Source organism: Brachyistius frenatus, unplaced genomic scaffold (genome assembly GCF_029030835.1).
Source record: "Brachyistius frenatus isolate BFR_SWC_R1_liver_20210118 unplaced genomic scaffold, ASM2903083v1 Contig_36, whole genome shotgun sequence".
Taxonomy (NCBI): Eukaryota; Metazoa; Chordata; class Actinopteri; family Embiotocidae; genus Brachyistius; species Brachyistius frenatus.
The window spans coordinates 1,267,100-1,280,239 of NW_027210635.1; the positions used below are offsets into that span (position 1 = coordinate 1,267,100).

The window sequence follows — 13,140 nt, forward strand, 5'->3', positions numbered from 1 at the left end:
TGGTCAAAAGTGACTCGTCGATTGTCGACAGATAAAAAGGATTCAATAGAAACATTTTCTCCCTCATAAAAAGTAGTGTGGCAAGTGTGGGATCAGCAGCCCTTTTTATTTAAATAAAAACATCGATGCTCTAGCAAAAGCGCTTTATTCAGCTCAGCAAACACAAAAATAACATTTACCTCTATTGACCTTCAAATGTAACAAAGATTTCCATCAATATCATTCATAGGTCTTGAGTAACAGGCAGCATGAACTACGAGGACAAGCGGTTCGCTGAATCCTTCGCTGATTCCTTCTCTGATTCCTTCTCTGATTCCTTCGCTGAATCCTTCTCTGATTCCTTCTCTGATTCCTTCTCGTGTCCAATTTATGAGACGACTCCGTGCTTTCTGCCTGTCTGGATGAAAGCGTCGACGCACCGGTCGATGTCTTCTTCTGTGTGGGCCGCCGAAATCTGAACACGGATCCTGGCTTTGCCCTTTGGTACGACTGGGAAGGAGAACCCGATCACATACACTCCTGTGGTGAAAGAGACTCGTTAAAAATAGCTTGAAATGTTTTCTGTGTGAATGGGGGCACATTTGATCATTTCTTTCAAAATAAAAAAAACAGGTTCAGATGCTTTCAGATCAGTGGATTAGTTCTGGCTGTCTCACCGAGCTTCAGCATGTCGTCAGACATCAGAGAGGCCAGCCGGGCGTCGCCGAGCATTACAGGACAGATGGGGTGAGCTGAGCCTGCGATGGTGAAGCCGGCCTGTGTCATTTTGTTCCTGAATCTGATTGGACAGCATCGACAAAAATATTACAATCACAATCGAAGATGGATAGCAGTTTAAGCTGTATTCACGACATTGCAAAACACTATTAATGTGACCTGTGGTGGCAAAACCTAAGAGATCTCAGTTTTAACCAATGTAAACCAGCCAGATAGTCCAACCCCTCCTCAGAACAAACGCACCTCATGGTTTTGGCCGTCATGCTCAGAGCGATCTCATTAGAGGCGAGCAGGAGCTCCACAGCACGGGTGGCACAGCCCACCACCGGAGGGGGGAGGGAGTTGGAGAACAGGTAGGGCCGCGAGCGCTGCCTCAGCAGGTCAATGAGAGGCTTGGGACCAACTGTGTAGCCACCTGAAAGAGAAAGAGTGACATGGCACTAAACAGCTATGTCACATCTTGTGTGTTAATGTCAGTTTCCTGAAGTCACACTTGACAATAGTTTTGCTGTCAATAATAAATCTAATGCTAAATATTGGACCTGCGTTCATCAGGTGGCCATGCTCAACTACACCAAGATAATGCCAACACGTCTGCTCAATGTGTGAATGGGCCACTTTTTTGTTGGCTTCTTTTGTACTAAAAACTATGTAATAATAATCGGCCAGATGTTGTGTTCCAATCTGTTACTACTGTTACTGTATGTTTTCAAAGTGAGATGGAGACTTACCTGCTGCTCCTCCCAGCGCCTTCCCCAGAGTGGAATTCACAATATGAACTCTGTCCATCACTCCCAGGAGCTCATCTGTTCCTCTGCAAAATAAAGGAGGTTGACTTGTCGGTTTATCTCCTCTTGATCGCCCCTTTTCTACAGCCTGTTAAAGGCAGGAATGTTGCGCCAATAAGCCGAAACTGAAGGTAGTCACAAAGCCGAATTGGTGCCACGGCGGCTCTCCCTTTTACACCCTTGATGTCATGCATCTAATTCACGAACACCGGATTGCAATTTGATATCACACACTGATACAGAGCTTAACTTTCTTAAAGCCCTATAAGTGCTGTAGGATTTCAATCATCCTCTTTTTGACGACACCTAGTGACCGTAACAATGAATGACACTGTCACAAATATTTCAGACAGCCATGTTTGACAGTTTCTTAAAACAACCTCATGTCATTTGATCATTTGAGACCCATAGGAACTCTAAATGGAAGTAATATCAAAACACAGAAGCTCATAAGCATGTTCCATCTTCCCTACCGCTGACTTAGTAATTACTATGAATAAAGAAAACCTAGATAAGTGTAATGTATAATATGTTTCCTGTTTATGAGTTGCATATTTAAAAATATGTGCCATTATATCAAGTGTAATTTAAAGTCTCAAACTGGCAGCACAGTATAAAAGGTTGAAATAAAGCAGTGAAGAAGCACTCATGTTTTGGTTTCACATATTTCATATATATATATATATATATAAAAAAATAATAATAATACAAAAATAAAAAAGTCCAGCAGTAAAGCTACCTCATTTTACAAGACTGTACACCACACAGAAAACACCAATTAAAATAAAAACATACTAAAGAAACTGAATTTTTGTTCCCGTCTTTGGTTAAAACAGCTTCTCACCCACCTGCCACGGGGCCCCAGGAACCCGGTGGCGTGACACTCGTCTATAAACACCATGGCTCCGTACTGCTCGGCCAGGTCACAAATTCCTTGCAGGGGAGCCACATCTCCATCCATAGAGAAGACGCCATCTGTCACTACCAGGCGCATACGAGATGACTGAGGAGGACAAAGCACAGCACTGATGAGCAGTGGAGCAAACAGCAGCACTTTTACAGTCTAATCAATACTGCAGCAGCATGGAGCTCTGACGGACATTGACCTGCGTGAACTCCTCTGTGGAATTATGTCTTAGATGAGACAAGTGATGAGCAATTAACATAAATCTTGAAATGTCTTATTAATCACTGATTTCCTCCAAGTGCACACACAGCAGAGGATGTCATGCATGCAGATGAAGAGTTCAGAAATGAGCACACTGACAGCAGCCTCAGTTGCCTCACATGATACTGAAAAGGGGAAATATATTTAAAGGATTGGTTCACCCAAAATTACAAAACAGCTGGAAGTGATAACTAGCCATGTAGATAGTTTTGGTTTTGGCTTCACACAAATACAACTGATCATTTGCTAAATCATTAGTTACAGTTGCTAGTTCTATATTTCTGCATGGCACTTAATGCAGTTTACAACAGAAATGGTGATTAATTTGCCTCTAAACTCTTTATAACGTCTAAAAAACCCCAAAAAAACCAGTATAAATAGATAAAAATAGCTTAAAATGTTTAGATATTAAGACATTACGTATTTCAGCAGCATAAACATAAATGAAGGACACAGTAATGATGATGTAGAAGATTGTGCTCTTCGCCCTGTCGCAGCAAAACAAGAGGTCCACACACCTGAGCCTCTTTAAGCTTCGTCTCCAGATCGCTGAGGTTCATGTGTTTGTAGCGGAGCCTCTTTGCCCGACACAGGCGAATCCCATCGATGATGGAGGCGTGGTTCAGCTCATCAGACAGCACCGCATCATCTGGGCCCAACAGCACCTGTTGCGAGAGAGATTTCAGCCTTCGCTGATTGGGACTTAGGAGATCCTTTCGGTTTTGTCCTGAAACTGCACAGAGTAAACTTTGACAAACCTCAAACAATCCAGCGTTGGCATCAAAACAGCTGGCATACAGAATGCAGTCCTCCCTCTCATGAAACTCTGCCAGCTTCTGCTCTAGATTTTTGTGTAGATCCTGTAAATCACATGTTACACAAATTTAAACCTCATTAATATCAAAGCATTCAGCAGCTCACAGGCTTTAATGTTAGTGTGCATTAACCACCATACCTGTGTCCCACAGATGAACCTGACAGAGCTCAATCCAGCACCGTATAACTTCAGAGCATCAATCCCTGCCTGCACCACGTCTGGATGACTGGACAGTCCCAGGTAGTTGTTGGCACAGAAATTCAGTATACCTAAAAAAAAAGAAAAAAAAAAAGAGCATTTAGATGCAAAAGAGGATACTTAAAGTAAAATAACAACTGTTTGAGACAGTAAGACAATAACCACTGAATAACTTGCAGCGTGAAATATAAATCCGGCCTGTATTTTGCGGTCAAAGAGGGAAAACAAACAAAGAGCACAGAACAAAGAGTCACAGAAATAACAATGACACTGAGCTCAAGAGTCATTCAGGGTCATGGCCCAACGTCAAAAGGCCATTCATGAATCAGACAATCTCTGGCAATGGTTCATGCTGAAATGTAAACACTGATGGCTGCTGTGCCGGCAGAACAGAGGCACAGATAAGCTGCGTCATTATTAGATTTTTTTTTTAATTTTTTTTTATTATTTACTAGGTTTCCTTTTTATTTTGAAATGAAAGCTGGCTTACAGTTTGAGCCATTTTTAAGAGGAACTGACGAATTGCTGTCCCTTATTTTAAATGAATTTGAATATTATGTTTTTGTTGTTGTTTGCTACATTTCTGGGAATGGATTTCCTGAAGGTTCTCCTGAGAACCACCTCAGCAGTGTGAAACAAGACACTATTATTTCCTATTATTTGGAGATAACATCGCAGCTGAGCGCCAACTCCACAGCAGACGCACATTTATACAGACTTTTGTACGTAATGGTGCGTTTACGGACATGCTCTTGCTTCTCCCAGTGATTTATATACTAACTGCTGTTGTTATAAACAACCACCACTTACTGCCACGACTGCCGTCCACGCTGATTTGAGGACCCTGCTTGGAGGTAATGATCCTCTCGCCTTTCCAAGTCCCCGCGGCTCGGATCGCGTCGAGCTCGTTCTCCAGCACCGCTCTGGCTTCAGCGACAGCGGCATAGTTCCGGGTCAGAGCCGAGGCTGAGGTCTGCAGGACCCCCCGCACCGGTTTCACCAAACTCCGGGCTGCTTTTCCGAGAGACATGACAGTTTAACACCAGCGTGGAGGTGACAAACGTGTCACGGCGAGACTAGACGTAAAGACGGGGCGTGGCTGCGTCACGTAATAAGGGTAGGCGTATGTGTGGGTGACCAATCAGAGGGAAGGGCGATTTGGCAGGTGTCTTGTTTTGTGCAATCATATTTCAGGGTGTGTTTACTCACTTGTTGAGATCCACTATGGTAGCAGAGGACAGAGTCTGATGCATAATATAAACTGCTATAAGTTAAACTCAATTTCACTGAAATTTCTTACATTGTAACCACTTTGTTAGTCATTCACAGTTTAATATTGACACGATACACGGTATTACATCAAGAAAAACTTGGGAGTCATTATCACACACACACACACACACACACGCACGCACGCACGCACGCACACACACACGCACGCACACACACACACACACACACACACACACACACACAGTTACCCTGTTTACCCTCTATGACTAGTTACATTACATTACACATTCGCCTTCAGTTTCCTTTGAAGACTAATGTCATTTCAGGATAAAACTAAACTGCACTTTCATCTAAACATTAAATTGCGTCCCACATGAGAATCTTCCTACTTTATGGTAAATCTTGGCATTAGTGTGTTTTAAATGCACTCTTTTTACTTGAAAACTAAACTGAAGGCAGTAAGTAGGTGTGATACATTCAGGATCAGAGCCATTAACAACTAACAGGAATTGTAAACCTTTTGCAGTGATCCCATGAGGTGGATTATATAGTAAGAAAACTTAATGCAGTGCACTTTGAATTGGGAATGAGAACATACAGATTTCCAGTTAATAGTTTTAGTTTAATATCAGACAGCAGTCTGTCATGACGTTTCGTTAAATTTCAAGTAATACATCTTCACAGGGAAAAGTTGGATGTAAAAAAAAAAAAAAATCAAATTTTTTTTTTTATCAACATCCACTATCAATAATGATGTGAAGCGTCACACTATTACAGTATGTCATAGCTGAGCTTCTTTTTACAGTGGATGCTACTTTGACAGGGGCATTTTCTGTAACCCATCATTAACAATATAGTTATATATATATTTAACAGCAATATAATACATCATCTATGTTGCAAAGCATTTTTTTTTTAACAATATCTACTTTCTCCTTCGACGGCAGGAATGTAACCATATAAAATGTGCAAACGTTTGCTCATGGACAAACCCACATAACGATGTCAAGTAAAAACTTCTGTCCTTCATCAAATAACATTATTTTTTAGCAGTTAAAAACACGTTTGCTCCCCAATAAAGAGCAGAGTACACAGGAAAGACATCCTTCCTCAAACATGGAAGGAATTCCCGTATCAAATGTGCCATTCAACCATTTATCAATAAGAAATCTCCATTTTCCAGCCGACAGCGCAGGAGCTTCATGAGTACTGTTAGTTTGGCAGGGTCGAGCGAGGCTTAAGACTCTGAGACGTTGTTTTCTTGTGAGGAAGCTCTCAGTGATGGCAGGCGATCTGCTGCTTTTGCTCTTTCTGCCAAAAACTTGTCAAACTCTGCAGAGGGAAACAAGCAGGATGCTGTCAAAGAATGTCAACTGAGAAATTGAGAAAAATAGTTGATCAAATATTTTGTAAGTTAAAAAGTTAGACTATGATTAAGACATCTGTGAGTTGTTCACGTTATTTAGTTTTTCGTCCTTGAAGTAATAAAAACGTCTGAGTCAAAACATTTTAGAGTCACTGACAGTAGAGGGAGTATGAGACAGTATTTCCCCAGTACTAAAGCTTCTACTGTTGGCTATTGGTCAAATGCTAAAATATTTAGCAACTGACTGATGAGTAGAAATAATCTATTTAAGTGTTAGAAATATTTATGTAAAGAACAAGTAAATGCAACGTTAGGATCACAACTTCATGATGTGCCTTTAATTTCACATATAGCTGGTTAACACAGTAAACAAAAATTCTCTTTTAATATTAAGTGTTTCTATTGGACAGTAAGCGCCTCAAAAAAGAACTCCTTGGTTGCTGCAGGTGGATATTAATGCTAAATAAAATAATAGCAACTCATTTTAAAAATAACATAAAGTGTAAAAGTCCTTACCTTCACTGGTCACACCGTCAGAGTCCTCAAAGTCATCATACTGTGTCACGAACACAAAAGACACATGTCAGGTTTACATATATTTATGAATATTTTTAAGTTAAAGGAAACCCCAGTTAAAGGGTAATTACAGTGACAAGATAATTCTGTTAATTTTCATTTCAAATAATTGTATCTCGCTATGAGAGCATGCACTAATAGAAGACAGCAGGTAGTTTTTTTTTTTTTTTTTTACAGATATTTGGCATTATGTGGATATAACTCATAATTTCTAATACAGTGGACTGATATCTGCAATTAATGTTGCAATGCACCCACATCATCTTATAATTTTAATTACTACAAGGAGGTTTGTATGAAAATACTGCTCGAGTTCACATTTTATAATTTACAGAATATGATGTAACTGTGAGATTGCAAAACTGTAACTGAACAGCAAAAAAGGCAAGCTAATAAAAAAAAAAAAAGCATGAAGCACAAAAATGTAAGTTTGCGAAAATAGATGAAGAAACAGATGGAGCATTTATACACACTTTTTTGAGTTAGTTAAGACATTAAATTAACCAAAATTATTCTTCAGTCAAAGAAGAAATGATAAGACAGAGTTGAAAATGTTCACACTTTTAAAATAGGAGCTGTTTAAAGTAGGTTAAAATGCAGATAAATATGCAATAAAACCAAATAATAGATTATTAGATAAAATTAGATTAGACTTTATTAATCCCACAGTGGGGAAATTTAGTATTTTTATTTATTGGATTTAACTCACCTCATCTTCCAACGAAAGCCATTTCTCAATGTCATCCATTACATTGGACTGGTTGATAGGAATCTGAGAAAGGAAGCAGAGCAGTAGGTTGGTCACAGGAGGTAAATATGAACCACTCGTAAAACTGGATGAAGATGAAACAAAGCTACCAATAAACAAAAAAACCCACACAAAACAACAACCACATGTCAGTAAATCATGAAATGAAAAGGACTCCAGGTATGACAGTAATGAAGTTTAACGGGAATAGCAAACCAAACACTGGCATGCAAACCATTGTGTTTTATTTCAAAACCTGAACCACGAAACCCAAAACGTGTTCCAAACAAAAGAAACCCAGGCCGCAGCAAAAGTAAAATTACAACCTCATGACAAAAACCAAGAGACACAGGGTGTGGGAGGGTGAAATCAGTACAAAGCCAGGACAATTTTTTTTGGACTCACACCCACCATTCCCCTTTTAATCATCCAATCTAACTTTGGTGAGGAGCCGGTGGAGTCTGGACTGTCATCCTTCATGTACAGACAGAGAGTGAATTTAAGAGGAAAACATTTACTGAGCAACATACATATTCACTCAAGTTACAGTTCAGCCCAGTGATTCTGTATTACAGCTCAGCTATTAAATACAATACCGTGAATATACACTCGTTACTCTGCTGAAAACAAAACCTAAAATTTTCACTTGACTATGGTGCTTTTTTTTGTAGTCTCATAAGTTAGATAAACAATTTCCACCCTTCTATTTTCTGGTACATCTCAGAGGTCACATCCCAAATAGGAACAAATTCAACCGTAGCAGCTGATACATCTTGTGACTAAACCTGTTAAACTGTATCAAATCTGGATTTCATGGCATCTTTGCTTACCGCTCCAGTGTTTGGTAGTCCGCTGTCCTGAGCTTGAGCCAGGCCATCCACCTCACTCTGATTACTGAAACACAAGGTTTACAATTTGGTCAACAGCCATGCAAGCTAATAACTAAGGTCTTGAGAAGGAAGGTAATGAGTCAGAGTTAAAAACAAAACAGTTAAAGCAGCTTTAAAAGAGTCATTCCTGAGAAACAGCCTGTGACACAGTTTCATGACGCCGCTGCAAAACTGTAACAACAAAAGCGTCACAAAATAAGTCGACAAATTCCGTTGCTATTCACACAACATTTATTATATCAAGTACGCAAGTGTGCCACATAGTTTTACAATGATTTGCTTATAAAAAATTTAGCTCTTGATGGTTAGGTTAGGTTGAGTTGTAAGACGCTGGATGTTTTAACCACTTATCCATTATATTTAGCTTTGTATTTAAACTATTTAGCCATTACTTTTAGCTATTTCAACAGCTGTACTTCTGTACAAACTGGTTGTAAATGTGTTTACATCTTCAAGATCACAGCTCCGTGCTTTAAGTTTTTCTGTACCTTGTTTTTTGTTGAGATATTTTCTGTGATAATGTGTCATCTGATTCACTTGTACCTGCAAGAAAAAGAGCAACAAGTAGCAGACGAGTGAGTTTTATACAGCACAGAATGAGAAGAAGTAAATCAGTATATATGAAGGCATGTGTGCTATTACACGATTCATTCAGTCATAACTACGCTTATAATAATAAAGAAATAATAATAAAATCACATCGTCTGAAAATGTATGAAACTGGAGTACTTACTAAGTTTTGCCATCTGACTAGACAAACTGTCAGCTTTCGACAGGCTCATTGAGCTGTCACTGGGGAACGATGCAAGCCCTGACTGGCTGACAGACTCAGGTTTCAAATCGAGGTCTGTCAGGTTGACGTATGTGTGGCTCTGAAATCAATTGATAGAGTTATGAGTGCTGAAATTCAAACAACCAATTCAAAGCTGATATCAATGTTCTTTACCTTCTGTGCTGTGTTTTGACCATTGGGTATTCGTCTTTCAAACCTGCAAACAACAAAACAAAATCATCAAGCGGAGAAACCCATCAGGCTGAAATAACATCATCGTCTTATTTTGTTATCGAATGAGGTAATATTATCATAATGATAGAAATAACAATAATAATGTATTTACCTGTGATAGCGAGTGAAGGCAGTGTTTATTTCATCGTTAGTCGCCAGTAACTCTTCGATCAGCTTCTCCTCGCTGAGTCTGGGGACCATCTTCACTATCCTGTCCTGCATTTCCTTACATACTGTGTATAACTGCTAATGACACAATCAGACAAAGAATGTGTGGGTGGGGTGGGGGGGGTTTGGAGGGGTCGATGCAACACAAAATGTATAAAAGTAGGAGATCAGTTAAGGGTAACGCAGCGTTATTCAACATAAATGGAAGGAAAAGATTTTCTTGCAACAGAAAGAGCTGAGAAAACGTCACACATTGCTGTAAGTAAAGCACGCATGTAAACATTGATTTATTGTTTTTACCTCCAGCAGCTCCATGTCTGCTTGTTTTACCGTGACTGGATCCAGCTGACTCATCATGTCTGACATCATCGTCAGGTTGCTCCGCACCACTCCCAGCTCCGTCTTCAGCTGTTTAACCTGTAATATCAACGGTAGTTATTGAATAAGCACAGCTAACTCTGTGAAGAAGGCAAATATCGATTTCAATAAGGGTTAGAGGTCCAAATGAATTGAGAAACAGAGAAAAGGAGATGTGAGAGAACATTTGAACCAACATGGAGAAAGACCAGTGATTAACAGGAGTACAGTGATATTGAAAGATTAATATCTCTTTCTAGTCCCATCACCTGGCTGGGAGTGAAGGCATTGTTTCCCTCAAGGGCCAGTTTTAACTCAGAGGTCTGAGGAGGGATGAGCGGAGTTTTGGAAGAGAGGAGCGCAGCAGGCAGAGTAGTAACAGCAGGCCCATTCCCAGGCAAAGTCTGACAGACGAAGGCACAGAAATGACCAGAAAGAAAAATGAGCCAAGATGATAAGCACCACCCCAACTATCAGCAGCAAAACACTGTGCATACAGCCCTGTTTGAACCTTTGTGGTGCCTTGGACTGGTGAGTAACCATCCAGTTCAGTCATGGGGAAGTCCAGTCCTTTCCTTCGCAGGTCTTCGTAAACCGACACCACACCCGTCAGGTCGGGTGAGCTGCGGAATGCATCGGCCCACGCCTTAACAAGAGAAAACCACACATTACTATCAGACAGTGAAGCAATGTGACAGTTTGTTCTTCACTCCATGCACCACAACTCACCTGTATGATGCTGAGCACTCTGTCGTGCAGGACTAATGGAGGGTTGTTCCTCGGTATGATCGACCGCACCAGGACCCCCTCGATGAAGTCCCGCGTCGTCACCAGGATGTGAAACCTGTAGCCACAGTTCTTCACAAGGGTCTCCAGGACCTGCAATCAAAATGAGACATGAAAGCACCTTACAGACTACAAACTACGCCCACCTGATGGGATCACAAACAGAGTCAATACTCACAGTCAGCGTCAGCATAACTTCCTTGAAGTTCTTGTTGCCCACAACCCTTTTTTTTATGGCTCTGACTGCATCTTTGGGTCTGTAATTAGAGAATTTTCAAAGGTCAGAGAAATGTAACCTCCAGGGGAGTAGCTTGTTCCTGATGCTGATAGACAACACACACACACCCTTCCTCTGAGCTGTTGACCACGTCACAGATTTCCATGTTGAGTTCCCAGTCCTCAGATGGTAGGCTGGAGCCGGTCGCACGCTCTGTGCAAAGTAGGTGAGAAGAAATAGGACACTGCTGAAGGACATGAAGTTTTTTTGATACTATGAAAAGCATTTATCTCATGCTGCATCTAAATCCTTCTAGTGAGTGGGGGCTAAAATTTGGACTGGATGTAAAATACTCTCTAATGGTCTTTTGCAGTTTTTATGCCAAAAAACAGGCTACGAGACGATATTTATGTAAAATATTACAGTTTGTATAAATTGCACTACTGCAGCTTCTAATTTAATCTGCTGATCTCCTTGTTTTAATGGCCCACTGTCAATTTCCATCAGTCAACGAAGACACAATGTGCACAATCAAATTTGGGTCAGGGGGATGTCGGCCACTGAGCGTCCCGCCCAGCTATTTGCAGGTTAAACGGACACGACAACAACAACCAATCAGTTTCGGCCCCTCAGCCTCGTCCTCCCGCCTCTGCCAAATCATTGCGTGGCGGACGTGTCAATCACAGCATAAGCCCTTGCGACGCCGTCACTCTCAATAAATGTAACTTGATTTCTATATTTTGATGTATTCACATTATAAGCGGATTAGTCGTGCAGTAAAAAAAAAAAAGCCGACAAGAGCAGCTGAGCAGAGACGTGACCGCTGGAGGTCTGAGCGACGATGACTGAGCCTCACTGCTTTTTCCACACAATGCAACGATGTGACGGGAATAAAAGAGCTCACCTATGCGCTGTCCCACCGGCGTGCTGAACGGATTTCCCATTAAAAACTCCATGATGAGCGCGGTGAGGTTCCAGCAAAGCACCGACGTCCCCGGAGCCGAGCCGTATGCGACAACAAGCCCCGCCGCTCCGCTCCTGCAGGCTGCTGCGGCTGCTGCTGCGGCTGCGGCTGCTCATTCAACAAAGTGGGCTACCAGTTGAACTGCGTCATACTTTAAAGGGAAAGCAGCCTGAGCGCTGTAATAATGTTAGTACACTGTAACTGCGCCCCACACAGGTATGTTTCGTGTCTGCACCATAGACCGTACCTATATATAAAAGTCTGCACACACACCAGTCGGTTGTCTTTAAATCATCTAAGAGAATAATGCTGCTCCAATTCAATAAAAAAAAAAACAAACTGTTATTGATCTGGATGTGAAAAACAAAGCCTAAAAGGTCCTAAATATATATTTTTGACACATATTAATTACTGTCATTATTGCAACATTGAACTAGACAATGATAATGATCACAGCTGATTATTTAAAGTAAGTAAAGAAAGTTCACACTCTCAACATGTCATTTTTATTGGCACTTTTCAACCTTTAACTCCATAAAAAAATAAAATAATAAAATAAAATCTCCTTTTGTCCATTTCCTCTTCCCAAATACTTATTTTAGTGCTGAATGTTGGTGAGTGGGTGAATGGATGTACAATCAGTACAGCAGGAAAGTAAAAACAAAAATTAGTTGCTAAAATTAAAATGGCATCAGAGAACAAAGTCGACTCAACATGCCGGAAGTGATCAGTGCAAAAGGAGTGAAATCTGCGTCTCTGCTCTGGTTGACGAGCTCCAGTTTACTTGCTCCGTATCGGAGGGACCCGACGGCGTGTTTTAGCGTAAATAAGGCAGCAGGTTGGCGTTGAACCACTTTTGGGACCTCAGTGCTTTGAGGTCGCTAACCTTTAGTCACTTATTTTGGAGATTCTGATTATTTATATGAAATTTTAATCAACTAATAAATTATGCTGAATTATTGTCGATTAAGCTACCCATCAGAAGATAAAGTGTTCCAGCTGAAACATTAAAGATATTTCCAAATCAATGAATAAATAATGATAATCCAACAATATAATATGGGTGACTCTGAAATGGGCCATTCTGCATAATGAGTTCTTTTAATTTGGGTACATTTTTACTTGAGTAGGATTCTGTGAG

At 40.6% G+C, this 13,140-nt stretch overlaps 2 protein-coding genes across 5 annotated transcripts; both read right to left on the reverse strand.

Annotated features, from left to right (window-relative positions):
- Positions 1 to 73: 73 nt before the first annotated feature.
- On the reverse strand, positions 74 to 4,777 carry gcat (glycine C-acetyltransferase). The gene is made up of 9 exons (XM_069701240.1): positions 4,499 to 4,777; positions 3,629 to 3,759; positions 3,432 to 3,533; positions 3,192 to 3,338; positions 2,354 to 2,508; positions 1,449 to 1,531; positions 961 to 1,132; positions 657 to 778; positions 74 to 519 (listed from the first exon to the last, which is right to left on the reverse strand). Exons 1-9 carry the CDS (start codon positions 4,716 to 4,718, stop codon positions 368 to 370), a joined length of 1,284 nt encoding a protein of 427 aa, XP_069557341.1. The 5' UTR covers positions 4,719 to 4,777; the 3' UTR covers positions 74 to 367.
- Positions 4,778 to 5,522: 745 nt separating this feature from the next.
- On the reverse strand, positions 5,523 to 12,094 carry tom1 (target of myb1 membrane trafficking protein). 4 transcript variants are annotated; one of them, XM_069701237.1, is made up of 16 exons: positions 11,940 to 12,093; positions 11,164 to 11,248; positions 10,997 to 11,075; positions 10,762 to 10,911; positions 10,544 to 10,678; positions 10,302 to 10,436; positions 9,976 to 10,092; positions 9,620 to 9,750; positions 9,448 to 9,490; positions 9,235 to 9,373; positions 8,990 to 9,044; positions 8,442 to 8,505; positions 8,023 to 8,085; positions 7,573 to 7,635; positions 6,804 to 6,843; positions 5,523 to 6,253 (listed from the first exon to the last, which is right to left on the reverse strand). In XM_069701237.1, exons 1-16 carry the CDS (start codon positions 11,989 to 11,991, stop codon positions 6,159 to 6,161), a joined length of 1,446 nt encoding a protein of 481 aa, XP_069557338.1. In that variant the 5' UTR covers positions 11,992 to 12,093; the 3' UTR covers positions 5,523 to 6,158. The 4 variants fall into 4 exon arrangements, with proteins under 4 accessions (XP_069557338.1, XP_069557337.1, XP_069557340.1 ...); XM_069701236.1 differs by having other exon boundaries at positions 9,620 to 9,753; positions 11,940 to 12,092; XM_069701239.1 differs by lacking the exon at positions 10,302 to 10,436 and having other exon boundaries at positions 9,620 to 9,753; positions 11,940 to 12,094.
- Positions 12,095 to 13,140: the final 1,046 nt, after the last annotated feature.

Excerpts from the sequence above, each read along its gene's own strand:
- gcat (XM_069701240.1), bottom strand. The coding sequence starts at position 4,718 with ATGTCTCTCGGAAAAGCAGCCCGGAGTTTGGTGAAACCGGTGCGGGGG. Across the intron at positions 3,534-3,628 it reads GGTTCATCTGTGGGACACAG|GATCTACACAAAAATCTAGA; the intron begins GTATGGTGGTTA and ends TGTGATTTACAG. Across the intron at positions 1,532-2,353 it reads TTCCTGGGGCCCCGTGGCAG|AGGAACAGATGAGCTCCTGG; the intron begins GTGGGTGAGAAG and ends TTTATTTTGCAG.
- tom1 (XM_069701236.1), bottom strand. The coding sequence starts at position 11,991 with ATGGAGTTTTTAATGGGAAATCCGTTCAGCACGCCGGTGGGACAGCGC. Across the intron at positions 8,506-8,989 it reads ATATCTCAACAAAAAACAAG|TAATCAGAGTGAGGTGGATG; the intron begins GTACAGAAAAAC and ends CTTGTGTTTCAG. Across the intron at positions 6,254-6,803 it reads TGACGGTGTGACCAGTGAAG|AGTTTGACAAGTTTTTGGCA; the intron begins GTAAGGACTTTT and ends TTCCCTCTGCAG.